Source organism: Hyperolius riggenbachi, chromosome 5, assembly GCF_040937935.1.
Source record: "Hyperolius riggenbachi isolate aHypRig1 chromosome 5, aHypRig1.pri, whole genome shotgun sequence".
In the NCBI taxonomy this organism is placed as follows: domain Eukaryota; kingdom Metazoa; phylum Chordata; class Amphibia; order Anura; family Hyperoliidae; genus Hyperolius; species Hyperolius riggenbachi.
The window spans coordinates 227,289,477-227,306,377 of NC_090650.1; the positions used below are offsets into that span (position 1 = coordinate 227,289,477).

General features: G+C 41.9%; 1 protein-coding gene across 1 annotated transcript in view; it reads left to right on the forward strand.

Moving 5' to 3' along the window:
- The window catches only part of LPCAT1 (lysophosphatidylcholine acyltransferase 1), a 102,851-nt gene that overhangs the window by 66,697 nt on the left and 19,253 nt on the right, over positions 1-16,901 (forward strand). The window contains exons 9-10 of the mRNA XM_068236715.1: positions 7,830-7,955; positions 12,799-12,952. Coding sequence (XP_068092816.1) covers positions 7,830-7,955; positions 12,799-12,952 — 280 coding nt within the window. The remainder of the gene's footprint in view (positions 1-7,829; positions 7,956-12,798; positions 12,953-16,901) is intronic.

The following is a 16,901-nucleotide window of genomic DNA, read 5'->3' on the forward strand; positions in this document are numbered from 1 at the left end:
ATCCATTGTAGTGTTCCTAGGTATCCACACCATGGGATTAGACCATATAGAACCTGCCCCTAGCAGCCAATAGGAATTAAGGCATCCCCTCATCCCTTTATCAAAGGGAGAGTGGGAGGGTTTTCTATTATCTTCTTTCCTTTCACAGTGGCTTTGATTGGGCTTAACTCATAAAGCATTACCTACCGCATGCGGTAAAACAAAAAACATTTTGTAAAATGTCAATTCACAAACGCTGTTACCACATGGAAAACAAAATTTACTGACTTCTGAAGTTAATGCCTCATAAATGTCAATTCACAAATAACAGGTGGTAAAACAAGTGAGATGCTTGGCATTTTACCTCCAGCCTGGAGCTGTTGGCAATTAACATCCATTTGTGAGTTTACCTAAGGGTGTTAAAAAAGAGAGAAAAGGTGGAAACAGAGGTTTGAGAAAAGATCTTCTGATTCAATGGGAATCAAGCAAAATGTGTTGCTTATCTGCACAGTAAGTTTCCGACCACTGCGTCTTGTGCTGCTTGTTTGTTTGTGCTTTAACCACTTCCCGACCTCCGTATTGACAATTGGCGGCCGTCAAGTGGACCCCGCAAGGACCGCCATATTGACAAATGGCGGCGGTCCTTGTAGGGGCATGGGCGGAGCGATCGCGTCATCCGTGACGCGATCCTCCGCCGGCGCCTGTCTCCGCTCACCCGCCGCAACATCCCGCCGGCCATACGGAAGTGCCGGCGGGATGTTAACCCGACGATCGCCGCATACAAAGTGTATAATACACTTTGTAATGTTTACAAAGTGTATTATACAGGCTGCCTCCTGCCCTGGTGGTCCCAGTGTCCGAGGGACCACCAGGGCAGGCTGCAGCCACCCTATGTCGCACCCAAGCACACTGATTTCTCCCCCCCTGCCCCAGATCACCCACAGCACCCCTCAGACCCCCCCCCTGCCCACCCCCCAGACCCCTGTTTGCACCCAATCACCCCCCTAATCACCCATCAATCACTCCCTGCCACTATCTGTCAACGCTATTTTTTTTACCCCCCCCCCCCCCCCTGCCCCCTCCTGATCACCCCCCCACCCCTCAGATTCTCCCCAGACACCCCCCCCCCCAGACCCCCCCCCTGTGTACTGTATGCATCTATCCCCCCTGATCACCTGTCAATCACCCATCAATCACCCCCTGTCACTGCCACCCATCAATCACCCCCTAACCTGCCCCTTGCGGGCAATCTGATCACCCACACCAATAGATCGCCCGCAGATCCGACATCAGATCACCACCCAAGCGCAGTGTTTACATCTATTGTCTCCTCTAAACACCCACTAATTACCCATCAATCACCCCCTATCACCACCTGTCACTGTTGCCCATCAGATCAGACCCTAATCTGCCCCTTGCGGGCACCCAATCACCCGCCTACACGCTCAGATTGCCCTCAGACCCCCCCCCCCCTTATCAATTCGCCAGGGCATTAGTTACATTTGTCCTTCCCTGTAATAACCCACTGATCACCCATCAATCACCCCCTGTCACTGCCACCCATCAATCAGCCCCTAACCTGCCCCTTGCGGGCAATCTGATCACCCACCCACATCAATAGATCGCCCGCAGATCCGACATCAGATCACCACCCAAGCGCAGTGTTTACATCTATTGTCTCCTCTAAACACCCACTAATTACCCATCAATCACCCACCCATAACCTCAGAACGCCCTCAGACCCCAGCCCTGATCACCTCGCCAGTGCATTGCTTGCATCTATTCCCCCCTCTAATCACACCTTGAGACACCCATCAATCACCTCCTGTCACCCCCTAGCACACCTACCCATCAGATCAGGCCCTAATTTGCCCCGTGTGGGCTCCTGATCACTCGGCCAAACCCTCAGATCCCCCTCAGACCCCCTTCCGATCACCTCCCCAGTGCATTGATTGCATCTATTTTCCCCTCTAACCACCCCCAGAGACACCCATCAATCACCTCCTGTCACCCCCTAGCACTCCTATCCATCAGATCAGGCCCAATACAACCTGTCATCTGTCACCCTGCTTATGACCGGTTCCACAAAATTCGCCCCCTCATAGACCACCTGTCATCAAAATTTTCAGATGCTTATACCCCTGAACAGTCATTTTGAGACATTTGGTTTCCAGACTACTCACGGTTTTGGGCCCCTAAAATGCCAGGGCGGTATAGGAACCCCACAAACTGACCCCATTTTAGAAAAAAGACACCCCAATGTATTCTGTTAGGTGTATGACGAGTTCATAGAATTTATTTTTTGTCACAAGTTAGCGGAAAATGACACTTTGTGAAAAAAAAAAAAAATTAAAATCAATTTCCGCTAACTTGTGACAAAAAAAAAAATCTTCTCTGAACTCACCAAGACATGTAGCAGAATAATTTTTGCACTCAAATGTATAGGAAATTTTACTTTATTTGAAAAATGTCAGCACAGAAAGTTAAAAAAGTCATTTTTTTTTTGACAAAATTCATGTCTTTTTGAATAAAAACTAAAACTCGCAGCAGCAATCAAATAGCACCAAAAGAAAGCTGTATTAGTGAGAAGAAAAGGAGGTAAAATTCATTTAGGTGGTAGGTTGTATGACCGAGCAATAAACCGTGAAAGCTGCAGTGGTCTGAATGGAGAAAAAGGATCTGGTCCTTAAGGGGTAGAAGGACTGTGGTCCTCAAGTGGTTAATGTGCTATTGAGATGCAATGGGTGCTAAAAATTGTGCTCTTTTCACTTTAAAACTCCAGTCTACTGTGAAGGCTCTGTTTTGAAGAGCAGTTTAATGTGGAATGCGCTAATATCACTGAATCTGGCAGTGCTCAAATATGCATGTGTGGGCATCTCTGTTTGCTCTCCGGATGTGAGCATTTTATACCATATACAGTAAATTGAAGGATACCCGAACGGACATGTGACATGATGAGATAGATATGTGTATGTACAGTGCCTTGCACACAAATAACTGTGCTGTGTTCCCTTTTTTCTTTCTCTGCCTGAAAGAGTATCAGGTATGTAAATGGCTGACTCAGTCCTGACTCAGACAAGAAGCGACTACAGTGCGACCCTTACTGATGAGACATTCCAACTATAAAACACTTTCCTAGCAGAAAATGGCTTCTGAGAGCAAGAAAGAGGTAAAAAGGGGAATTTCTTTTCAGTGAGGGTCACACTGTAGTCACTTCCTGTCTGAGTCAGGACTGAGTCAGCCACTTACATACCTGATATTTAACTCTTTCAGGCAGAGAAAGAAAAAAGGGAACACAGCATAGTTATTTGTGTGCTAGGCACTGTACATACACATGTCTATCTCATCATGTCACATGTCCGTTCGGGTATCCTTTAACCACTTGAGGACCGCAGTCTTTTCCCCCCTCAAGGACCAGAGCCTTTTTTCCATTCAGACCACTGCAGCTTTAACGGTTTATTGCTCGGTCATACAACCGACTATCTAAATGAATTTTACCTACTTTTCTTGTCACTAATACAGCTTTCTTTTGGTGCTATTTGATTGCTGCTGCGATTTTTAGTTTTTATTATATTCATCAAAAAAGACATGAATTTTGAAAAAAAAAAAAAACTTTAACTTTCTGTGCTGACATTTTTCAAATAAAGTAAAATTTCTATATACATTTTTGTCCAAATTTATTGTGCTACATGTCTTTGATAAAAAAACAAAAACATTCAGTGTATATTTATTGGTTTGGGTAAAAGTTATAGCGTTTACAAACTATGGTGCCAAAAGTGAATTTTCCCATTTTGCAGCGTCTCTGACTCTTCTGAGCACCTGTCATGTTTCATGAGGTGCTAGAATTCCTGGATAGTATAAATACCCCCCAAATGACCCCATTTTGGAAAGAAGACATCCCCAAAGTATTCACTAAGATGAATGGCGAGTTCATAGAAGATTTTATTTTTTGTCACAATTTAGTGGAAAATGGCACTTTGTGACAAAAAAAAAAAAAGTTTCCATTTCTGCTAACTTGTGACCAAAAAAAAAATGAAATCTGCCACAGACTCACCATGCCCCTCTCTGAATACTTTGGCGTATCTACTTTCCAAAATGGGGTCATTTGTGGGGTGTGTTTCCTGTCTTGGCATTTTGGGGGGTGCTAAATTGTAAGCACCCCTGTAAAGCCTAAAGGTGCTCATAGGACTTTGGCCCCCTTAGCGCACCTAGGCTGCAAAAAGGGGTCACACATGTGGTATCGCAGTACTCAGGAGAAGTAGTATAATGTGTTTCGGGGTGTATTTTTACACATACCCATGCTGGGTGGGAGAAATATCTCTGTAAATGAGATTTTTTTTTTTATTTTTTTTCACACACAATTGTCCATTTACAGAGAGATTTCTCCCACCCAGCATGGGTATGTGTAAAAATACACCCCGAAACACATTATACTACTTCTCCTGAGTACGGCGATACCACATGTGACACTTTTGTGCAGCCTAGGTGCGCTAAGGGGCCCAACGTCCTATGAGTACCTTTAGGATTTCACTGGTCATTTTGAGGCATTTGGTTTCTAGACTACTCCTCACGCTTTAGGTCCTCTAAAATGCCAGGGCAGTATAGGAACCCCACAAGTGACCCCATTTTAGAAAGAGGACACCCCAAGGTATTCCGTTAGGTGTATGATGAGTTCATAGAAAATTTTATTTTTTTGTCACAAGTTAGTGGAAAATGACACTTTGTAAAAAAACAAAACAAAAAAAAAGTGTCATTTTCCACTAACTTGTGACAAAAAATAAAATTTTCTATGAACTCATCATACACCTAACGGAATACCTTGGGGTGTCTTCTTTCTAAAATGGGGTCATTTGGTGGGGTTCCTATACTGCCCTGGCATTTTAGGGGCACAAAACCGTGAGGAGTAGTCTGGAAACCAAATGCCTCAAAATGACTGTTCAGGGGTATAAGCATCTGCAAATTTTGATGACAGGTGGTCTATGAGGAGCCAAATTTTGTGGAACCGGTCATAAGCAGGGTGGCCCCTTAGATGACAGGTTGTATTGGCACTAAAGTGCAGGAAGCGCAGGATGTTCTCAAATCGTGACCTGGACATGGCAGCAGAGAACATGGGCATGTGATGTATTGGGTGCATAGACCAATAAGACCGCAATACATTCTTTTTGACTAGACCCATGTTAAGGAGAAGGCCCCAAAAAAATGTTACGTTCGGAAACTTGGAGTGGTTTCCACCAAAAAAGCTGGGCATGGTAGCTTCTGGATTGGTGGTTGCGTATTGTGTGGCATAACGGTTGGTCTCAGCCACAATTAAGTCATAGAGACCAGCAGTGATTAGAAAAAAAAATATTCGGTCACTGTGGTGGGGCGGGTGAGGGTTTGGCCGGGTGATCAGAAGCCCGCAGGGGGAAGATTAGGGCCTGGTCTGATGGATAGGAGTACTAGGGGGTGACAGGAGGTGATTGATGTCTCAGGGGGTGATTAGAGGGGAGAATAGATGCAATCAATGCACTGGGGAGGTGATCAGAAGGGTGTCTGACGGGGATCTGAGGGTTTGGCCGAGTGATCAGGAGCCCACACAGGGCAAATCAGGGCCTAATCAGATGGGTAGGTGTGCTAGGGGGTGACAGGAGGTGATTGATGGGTGTCTCAAGGTGTGATTAGAGGGGGGAATAGATGCAAGCAATGCACTGGGGAGGTGATCGGGGGGGGGGGGGGGGGTCTGAGGGCGATCTGAGGGTGTGGGCGGGTGATTGGGTGCCCGCAAAGGGGCAGATGAGGGTCTGATCTGATGGGTAGCAGTGACAGGGGGTGATTGATGGGTGATCAGTGGGTGATTAGAGGGGAAAAAATATGTAAATGCACTGGAGAGGTGTTCAGGCGGGGTCTGAGGGTGATCTGAGGGTGTAGGCGGGTGTTTGGGTGTCCGTAGGGGGCAGTTTAGGGTCTGATCTGATGGGTAGCAGTGACAGGTGGTGACAGGGGGTGACGGGGTGATTGATTGGTGATCAGTAGGTGATGCAATGCACTAACTAGGTGATCAGAGGGGGTCTGGAGGACTATTTGAGAGTGTGGGCAGGTGATTGGGTGCACAAGGGGCAGATTAGGGTCTGATCTGATGGGTAGAAGTGACGGGGTGATTGATGGGTGATCAGTGGGTGATTAGAGGGGAGAACAGATGTAAACAATGCACTTGGGAGGTGATCTGAGGACGGGTCTGCGGGCGATCTGAGGTTGTGGGTGGGTAATTGGGTGCCCGCAAGGGGCAGGTTAGGGTCTGATCTGATGGCTGGCAGTGACAGGTGACGACAGGGGGTGATTGATGGGTGATTGACAGGTGATTGATGGGTAAATACAGGGGAGAATAGATGTATACAGTACACAGGGGAGGGGGGGTCTGGATAGGATCTGAGGGTGTGGGGGGTGATCAGGAGCCTCCAGGGGGGGGCACTTTAGGACCTAATCTAAAAAATAGCGTTGACAGATAGTGACAGGGAGTGGTTGATGGGTGATTGGGTGCAAACAGGGTTCAGGGGGGTGGGCAGGGGGGGGATCTGATGGGTGCTGTGGGCAGTCAGAGGGCAGGGGGAGGGGGCAGGATCAGTGTGTTGTTGTGCTTATCAGGGGGGCTGCAACCTACCCTGGTGGTCCCTCAATCACTGGGACCACCAGGGCAGGAGGCAGCCTGTATAATACGCTTTGTATACATTACAAAGCGTATTATACGCTTATGTCGGGGATCCGCCGGCGCTGCTAATTGGCCGGCGGGTTGACGTCGCGGGTGGGCGGAGCCTATTGCCAGCTAATCTGCAACGAGCCACCACCGATGGGCGTATTGCGGTCGTTGCCACTTTGCCGCCGCCCATGGGCTGGGGGCGGTGGGCAAGTGGTTAAGTGTTCTTTTACTTGATGTAAAATCGGTATTAATAGAGTAGGCCATTGGCAGAAAATAAACACAATATTTCTATTTGAGCTGTTAGTATTTGGTGGAATGATGGTCTTCCTGACACATGTAAAGTAAAAAAAAAAAATCTATGTTTGACATATTTTATTTTTATTTTTTTACCATAGGGCTTTACGGAAATCTTGATGATTATACCTATCTCAGTTGATTATACCTATCTCAGTCATTGCAATGTTATCAGAACAGGAGCTATCTCTGTTGATTATACCTATCTCAGTCATTGCAATGTTATCAGAACAGGAGCTATCTCTGTTGATTATACCTATCTCAGTCATTGCAATGTTATCAGAACAGGAGCTGAGCTAAATAAATAATGTGACTTGCACTGACTTTGGCTTCCACTTTATGCCAGGATGTAATGCGAGTCAATTGCTCTTCACCCTTGCAATTTATTCACTGCTTAGCAGAGATGTATCCTTCGCTGGATGTGCTGACACGGGCTTTAATTAGTAAACTGCATTATAAAATACTATTGTTTGTGTCTGTCAGCATCCAGTCTCCTGTGAATTTACGCTGCAACTACAATCAAATTAGAGTTTTCAGTTTATCTATAAAGGGCACTAAATATCTTTCTCCGGTGACATTCATTCCAACGTAATAAAGGCAGCCATTGTTTTGAAAACAGTGGTCACATAACTCAACTACCTGTCTGTAGTGTGTTACTAACTCCCTCACACGCTCTCTGAGGCTGGCTGTTTACAGTTCGTGTGAAGCGAGACTAGAGGGAACTGGCAAAATACAATGCTGAAATGTGGGCTATATTTGCAGGCTAATAGGGGTTTGTGGTCAATAGTTCATCAAATAACTTGCCTGTTGTTTGTACTGTAGGTGACTCTTAAATATTCTTTACTGACTCTTTTTCTATTTCTATTTAATTTCCCTCTTAAAGAGCATTGGATGTGTCTGTGACAGACTACACCTTTGAAGACTGTCAGTTGGCATTAGCAGAGGGACAGCTCCGTCTCCCATCAGACACCTCTCTTTTGGAGTTTGCAAGACTTGTAAGAAGTCTGGGGTAAGTAACCTCACACACATACATACATAAATGCGCACCTAGGAGCATATTAACGTACCATTGCACACAGTGATGCACTTCAATTCCTGACAGATTTGATCGTTCTGATCAAATTAATGTGTAAATACGTTCTATTTATTGCACAAGTCTACTCCTCTCCTTACCATACAGAATTACAAGAACCAATGCCAACAAATAGGGTTTTGCAATGGAGCATAATACTCTTACACTAAATTCTTTAAAACATTTTTTTTTTGTACCACTTTTTTTTAAATTATTATTCAAGGTAAGCAGATGCATCATATACTGAAGTAGAACAAATTACAGTTATCAAAGGCCACTTCTTATATTAATATAAGCAAAATAAAGCAGGAAATAAGAGTCTTTTAAGTTAATTTTCCAGACTTTGGTGAGAGGTGATAACAAAGTTCAAATAGTCCTGCTACACGTATCGGAGTATTAGGAGAACAGGTGAAGCCTAAGACAATGCAAATATCATATGAGAAAATCCACAGTATCAATTGAAAAATTAGTCTTCTATAAACACTAAACTAAAAATTATGAAAAGTCACTATATAGGTAAGTCCAGCGTATCAATAGAGCTTTATAGGTGAGTAGGCCTCTATTAAATTTGAGGAGCCTGTAAAATAGAGCGTACAGATGAAGGAACTCAGGTTGAGGTTTTCCAGTCTAGGAAGGTAGCTAAGGGGGATTGTAATCTAGGGATGTGTATGTCCACTGATCCGATATTTTGTGGAATTTGCCACCGGTATCTCTTAGGGATGCTGTCATTTGGTCCATCGGTCTGTTCCAATTAACCTTATTTTTAACATTTGATATTGTTGGGGGGGGGGGGGCAATATTCTTCCAGGTCTTGGCTATGGATAATCTGGTGGCTGTTAGAATATGAATGATCAATTGCATTGTATTTTTATTAATGTCGGGAACAGGTTTACATAGGAGCATGTGGAGGGGATCTAAAGGAATGAGGACACCAGAAAGATCGGAGATTGAACCTCTTGCCATAAAGGAACTATAACAGGACAGAACCAAAAGATGTGTTCAATGGTGCCTTTCTCACCACATCCCCTCCAACATATTATGGTAAATGTTCGAGAGGATATCCATAGTCAACTACCATCGAAATAAGATTTTACATATGTTTTCCCTGATTTGTATACAAATAGAAGAAAGTTTAGCATTGTTCCAAATATCCTCCCAAACCTCTAGTAATATAGAAGTGGACAGAGCAGTTTCCCATTTGGCCATATACTTATGTGTGGGAGTGTGAGAACCTGATTTTCTTTGTAGGATAGAGTAAATTTGGGAGATGAGACCTTTTTGATGTCCTGTGTGAGCGCAGAGGCGTTCAAAAGGGGAGAGTTGCGGGGATATAGAGAGTTTGGAAAAGCTATGGTGAAGGAAGTGGCTAATTTGATTATAGTCCATGAGTGTCTGGGTGGTAAACATTATATCCATCAAGGCAGACTTATCAATAAGTTCACCTGTCAACTGATTAGTCCAATTTCGCAGATTAACTATTTGTGCCGCCCGGACGTGAAGCTCACATCCGGGCGGCTGCTCTGCTGCGGTGCCGCGCTTCCCACACCAAAATATTACCCAAATAAAATTTTTAATGGGGAAGAAAAAAAAAAAAAAAAAGACATAAATAGTTACCTAAGGGTCTGAACTTTTTAAATATGCATTTGAAGGGGGTATACTACGAACATTTTTTAAATTATACGCTTGTAAATAGTGATGGACGCAAAACGGAATAAATGCACCTTTATTTCCAAATAAAATATTGGCGCCATACATTGTGATGGGGACAAAATTTAAATGGTGTCATAACCGAGACAAACGGGCAAATAAAATAATAGGTTTTAATTATGGTAGCGTGGATTATTTTAAAGCTATAATGGCTGAAAACTGAGAAATCATGATTTTTTTCCATTGTTTTTCTTATTAATCCTGTTAAATTGCATTTATTAAAAAAAAAAAAAATTCTTAGCAAAATCTACCACCCAAAGAAAGCCTAATTAGTGGCGGAAAAAAACCAGATATAGATCAATAAATTGTGATAAGTAGGGATAAAGTTATGAGCGAATGAATGGGAGGTGAAAATTGCTCTGATGCATAAGGTGAAAAATCCCGGTGGGCTGAAATGGTTAAAGAACACGTGGTAATACCATCTTGCTTTAAAGGGGAACTGGAGAGAGAGGTATATGGAGGCTGCCATGTTTATTTCCTTTTAAGCAATACCAGTTGCCTGGCAGCCCTGCTAGTCTATTGCTCTGCAGTAGTATCTGAATAAAACCAGAAACAAGCATGCAGCTAGTCTTGTCAGATCTGACTTTAAAGTCTGAGCCACTGAAACACCTGATCTGCTGCATGCTTGTTCAAGGGCTATGGCTAATAGTATTAGAGGCAGAGGATCAGCAGGGCTGCCAGGCAACTGGTATTGCTTAAAAGGAAATAAACATGACAGCCTCCATTTACCTCTCTCTTCAGTTCCCCTTTAAAGGTAGCATACATCCCTGGAGGGAAGGCTGGGTTTCCAAGAACCGGACACAATGGTGAGACCCCATTTTGTATAGACTGTATATTTGTATGACTGTCAAGTCAGACCACTCAGTGAGCTGTCTAAGGTTCTTTAAAATATTTTTAATATCATCTTTAAAAGGCCCTATATACTGTAATTTTTTGAGTGTACAAACCTGTAGATTCTCCACACAATATCTGAATCCATGCCTGACGTTTTTCCCAACCTGAAGTTTCTTCTTCAGAGGCAGAAAAAGTGCAAATGTCTTCAGTGGCACTGCAAAGTACAGTCAAATGAATACATTGTGTTAACAAACATTACTATTTATCAATCTGGATGTGCATCAAAATAATATAATACAACAGGTCTCATCCTTACCACAGGACCTGTAAAGTATCAATTTTAGAGGAGCATGTAGAGAGTGGCAACATAAAAAAGGAGTAGTTTCCCAAATACTGTATATATGAACATTTAAAATATTATTTTAAATACTTTTAGGAGTATTCTGCTCCATGGTAATACCTTTATTTGTTGAAATTGGTTCCTGTGGTCAAATTTGCCTGGAATCTGTTTCCCCAAATTATCCAGTCAGTCGAATTTTGATTTTCATCCATCTGCAATACAAAACCAATAATAAAGAAATAATTGTAAGTCAAAATCACAGCTGAGGTCCATTGATGCTACAGTTTTCAACATGTAGATACTAATGTCTTGTTACTAATTATCCTAAATTTAGTGATATGAGCCAATGGCCCTAAACCTCAGCTCAAAGTCACAATGTTTAAACTGAACCAAAGACGAAGCACCCTCATGTATTTTACCATATATATATATATATATATATATCAGTGGGAACATTAGAGAAAACACCTACCCTGCTCTATGTTTCATTTTTCACTGCTCAGCCTGCTTCTTGTCAGCCTTGATAAAATCCCTGACTGAGCATTCAGTCTAACTTTGCGCAGAAATCATTATAGCTGAGTCTGTCTTCTCTGATGTCTTTTCAAGCCCAAGCCTGCCACCTTCTGGTTTTGCTATAATGACTCAGCTATAATGATTCCTGAGCAAAGCCAGACTGAATGCTTTTATCAGGGCTGATAACAAGCCTGCTGATCAGTGAAGAATGAAACAGAGAGCAGGGTGGGTGTTTTCTCTAATGTTCCCACTGATATATATGGTAAAATACATGAGGGTGCTTAGTCTCTGGTTCACTTTAAATACTGGCAGTTTTGTGTGTTGTAAATGGACAGAGCATTAGAACAGGGCTTAGAAATGTTTGACTTCTCTGTGTTTTCTTTACATAGTAAGATATGGAGAGAACACTAAAGTGTGTAAATGGTTTATGTAGTTGTCAACCAACCATCTCATCTGAAATGTGGATAAGCAGTAACTGTTCAGGAAGGTATAGCCTTTCATCATATTGCAGTATTCAAAGTATAACAACAAAAGGAAGGTATTCAGCCTTTGAGTTCCACCCCCAGAAGGCACAAGTCTGGTGTCTGTCCACAGTCTTGCTAGCAAAGGTGGGATTGTGACAGTATGCAAAAATGGGAGCTGAAGAGAACACTTATGGTGGCCATACATGGTACAATAAAAACGTTCGATTATCTCGTTTATTCGATCTAAATGATCAAATGAAAGTTGAACTTTTTTTTTTTTTTCGATCAAGAAATTCGAACGATTATCCCGTTTTTTTTCGAGAAAAATCAGATCGGACATTCTGGAAAAATCTTTATATTTGATCTAACTGAATAATTGAACTAAATTATCTAATCGAAAAAAAAATGAAAAATTGTACCATGTATGGCCACCCTTAGAAGGGTACCGGAACCAACATGTGACATGAGATAAACGTGTATGTACAGTGCCAATTCTGCATATACCTAAAGGTGGCCACTAACGATCTAATTTCTAGTAAATAAAATCGTTCGCGTGATCAGATATTTCTGATCTGAAGAAAAATCGTTCACTACACCATCAATGAACCAATCTTTGCTTGCTATCTATCACAACCAACTAGAAAATCCAAATTTTGGTTTGACCAGTTTTATAATCGTTTGTAATCGATTGTGCCCATCAATGGAGATTATTTACAACCAATCCGATCAGAATTTCTGATCGCTCAAAAACTTTTTGCTAGAAATTGGACAGTTAGTGGCCACCTTAAGGCTATGTCAGCCATGCTCTGAGCTAAACTGCATGACCTATTATTCCACCTTATGTACTGTGTAGTTTAGTAACAATTATACAACTATTTAATCACCTCTTACTGCCTTGAGTAAGACCTGCTTTTTTCCATAGATTAAAGCCAGAAAAGCTTGAAAAGGAGCTGAAACAATTCTCAGAAAGCGCCAAGAAACGGAAAGGCAAGACGATAAACCTAAAGGAGTTTGCCGAATACCTGTCTGTTCCAGTAACAGAGAAATTAGAAGACCTGTTTGCCTTATTTGATGAGGTATGAATTGTTTACATCTAGAAAATTAGGGTGTGATTATAAAGTGAATAAAGCATGTATTACTACAGTTGAATATATGTTTTAGTCAGTGCTATAATGGAAATAAAAAATGCAGTTCTTTTCTTTATGCTGCATACGTTGCAAGAACTAAAGTCATTGTTTTCCATTTCACTTACATGCTTTTATGTGCATGCAAAGCACAGCCATTTTAAAGTGAACCTTAAGCCTACTAAAAAAAATGAGATTTACTCACCTGGGGCTTCCCTCAGCCCCTTCAGCTGATCGGTGGCCTCGCAGCCCCGCTCCGATGCTCCTGGACCCGCCTGCGACCACTTCCGGTTTTGCCGTCATCGGCCGATAGACATGGGAGCGCGAGTGATTATTCACGTTCTCAGCCACAATAGCACCCCCTATACTGCTATTGCGGCAAGAAGTGTAGCTAAACTAGCCACTAGAGCCAACTTCAGAAGTGGTCCTGCTAACCTTAAAGGACACATCCAAGCACTAATAAAGTAAAAAAAATCCACTTACCTGGGGCTTCCTCCAGCCACTGCCAGGAGTCCGGTGCCCCCGCCGCAGTTCCGCTCCCTGCCGGTGGCCCAGGGTCCCCTCTGGCGCAAGATGCCCACTGCGCTTGCGCGATCAGTTCTGAGTCGTGCTGATGTCATCAGGACTGTACTGCAAAGACGCAGTAGTTCTGCACCTGCACAGTACAGTCCGGATGACGTCAGTAGCATGGTGAAGCGCAAGCAGATGCCGACCTGGGGATTAACCGGAGCTGCGGCGAGAGCACAGGACAGATGCAGGGTGCTGGGGGAAGCCTGAAGCAAGTAGATTTTTTTTATTTTTCTTGTGCTCGGACCTTCCCTGTAACTTCTCTTGGGCTTCAATAAGCCAATTGTTTAAATAGGGATTTGTAAATCTTGCAATTATGGTGGCATCACCTATTTAGTATTCTACATTTAGTTTGTAGTCTGAAATTCAGACCTGTTTATGGTAAACATTGTGGGTAAAATGTAAGGATTGGGGCCCTCTAGTGGCGCTTTAGCAGGTGATCGGAAAATCAACAGTAATAACCTATGTGGGTAATTCCACATCAGAAGTGCTGCCTGTGACCCAGGAGCAATCACATTCAAGGGAATTGGGGGGCAAATTGCGATCGTTCCAGGAATCGTCCTGAAAAACGCAGAACTTCGTGATTTCTGAATCTGAAATGCGGCTGCTAGAGGGCTCTAGAGCTAAGAATGCTCCTGTTCACTGAATCAGCACCACATAGAGGTCCATTCATCAGCAATTATTGGAATTAAACTATACATGTCCTGATATAGCTAAATTGGTTTTAATTAGGTGTTACTGAGTGTATAATCTGAAGGCTTTAAAGCTGTGAGAGAACAGTGGTGATGTGGTTATTTTGTAGCTAAATTCCCCATTAGTTGTCCCCCATACACTGAGATTGCATTGGAGCAGTTATGATCTAGTTTTGTCATAACCATGGGGATGTGGGATACTGGGGTAATTCAGCCCTAAAGGGAGTCAGAGAATTCTGCTCCTGTGAGAATGATTACATTGACGTGCCCTGAAGAGGCGTGCTATGCACAAGAAAGAGCTGTAGTCCAGGGCCTTTCTGTGTACCTGTAACTGTTTTCCGTGGCTAATAAAGGAAGTTCATGCTGGAGAGTGCCGGAGTCTGCCTTTCTTTATTGGTATTATTAAATTAAATGTATAGCTAATACATGGTGGACTTCACTAGTTAAAATCTAGAACCAGCCAACAGAGTTTCGAATGAAAATACTGCTCTGAATACCAATCTTGGTATTCACTTAAAAAAATCATAAATAAATATCAAGTTTGATACTTTAAAGGACATCCAAGGTGAAAATAAACTGATGAGAAAAACAATTGTATCTACCCTCCTTCTCCAAAAAATTACTTTTTTAGATGTCCCACAGTTTTATTTTATATTTACATCTATTTTTTAAGTTTTTACTGATTCATTGTCTCTGCTCGATGACACCTTCATTGAAGTATGCCAGAGCTCAAATCTATGAATTATTGACCATTTTTATCTCTTTTCTGCTCTCAGAAGCCATTTACTGACAGGAAAGTGTTTTATGACTGTAATTACTTATCAGTGAGGGTTATGCTATAGTCTGACCCAGTCCAACCCGGTCCCGACCTGGACAGAAACTGCCACTTACATTCCTGATGTTTCACTCTTTCAGGCAGAAAAAGAAAAAAAAGGAACACAGCCTAGTCATTTGTATACTACTGCTAGGCGCTGTACAAACACATCCATCTCATCATGTCACATGTCACCTCTGTTGTCCTTTAAGACTGGGTTTATAAGCTCCAACTAACTACCATCAAGTATGTTTACAGTGATATAACAATATTGTTCCTAATAAGTTGCTTACCCAAGATATTCGGGTGTTTACAATTTGGGATAAAAGCTGCCACTGATTAGAGACCATAAAACATTCAACCTACTTTGTAAATGTTTAAATATATTAAAAACATTTTTTTTTTATAAAAATGGGATACTTAACTATTTGACATTCCTGGACGTGAAACTCACGTCCAGGAAGCCATGTGCGCTCCTGCGCGTCCACGCGGCCGATCGCGCGCGTGCACGCGCGCTCCCGGCCGGCGGTTTGCTAGCCAGTGAATCAGTGAATCGGGCAACGGTGCCCGATCACTGATTCCTCTCCCCCGCAGAAAAAGCGACAGCTTCTCTCGGAAGCTACGCTTTTTCTGCTTCCTATGTCGCTCTAAGCGTACGTGGTACGCTTAGAGTGACGTCACTGTAAACAACTCATGGCTGCCATCTTGTGGCCAAAAAGTAAACTACATCTTAAGGTTAAATAAAAATAAAAATACACATATATTTACAAAAAAAATACAATTTCAATCCCACCCTCCCAAAAATACCCACATAAAATGTTTAATTAAAAAAAAACAAAAAACATTACAATTAAAAAAAAAAAAAAAACACAAATATTTACCTAAGGGTCTAAACTTTTTAAATATCTATGTCAGATTGAAATATTTCTTTTTTTTTTTTATTATAAGCTTGTAAATAGTGATGAATGCAAAACGGAAAAAATGCACTTTTATTTCCAAATAAAATATTGTCGCCATACATTGTGATAGGGACATAATTTAAATGGTGTAATAAACGGGACAAATGGGCATATACAATACGTGGGTTTTAATTATGGAGGCATGTATTATTTTAAAACTATAATTGCCGAAAAGTGAGAAATAATGATTTGTTTCCATTTTCTTCTTATTCTTCCTTTTAAAATGCATTTACAGTAAAGTGGCTCTTAGTAAAATGTACCCCCCAAAGAAAGCCTAATTGGTGGCGGAAAAAACAAGATATAGATCAGTTCATTGTGATAAGTAGTAATAAAGTTATAGGCTAATGAATGGGAGGTGAACATTGTTCGGATGCATGAAGCGAAAAACGACTGAATGCGAACTGGTTAAAAAGTCACTTTTTAGTAGTAGGAAGAAGATATATATAATTGTTTCTCATCAGTTTTTCACCTCGAGTTCACTTGTATACTCCTATAGATGTAATAGGCTAAGGTTTGGGGTTTGCTAACTTTAATTATAATTCTGTTGAAACCTGAAAATAAAATCGGCAAATGTTTTTGTTCAGCCAAGTCATGCTATGTCTATGTAGAAGTCAAACTGAAGTGAATTTCTTCAGCGACTTGAAGGACAACTATCACAAAAAGTGTAAAATGCATACACAGAAAATGTGCGTTTCTCTGAGAATAAAATTCACTAAAAATACTTATTATCCTACGTTTCTGTCACTTACAGTAGGTAGTAAAAATCTAACCGATCTTTCAGGTTTTGGACTAGTCCATCTCATCATGGGGTATTCTCATTTATTTCTTTAATTACAAAAGAATTTACTGTAAGTACCTGGCCAGTGCAA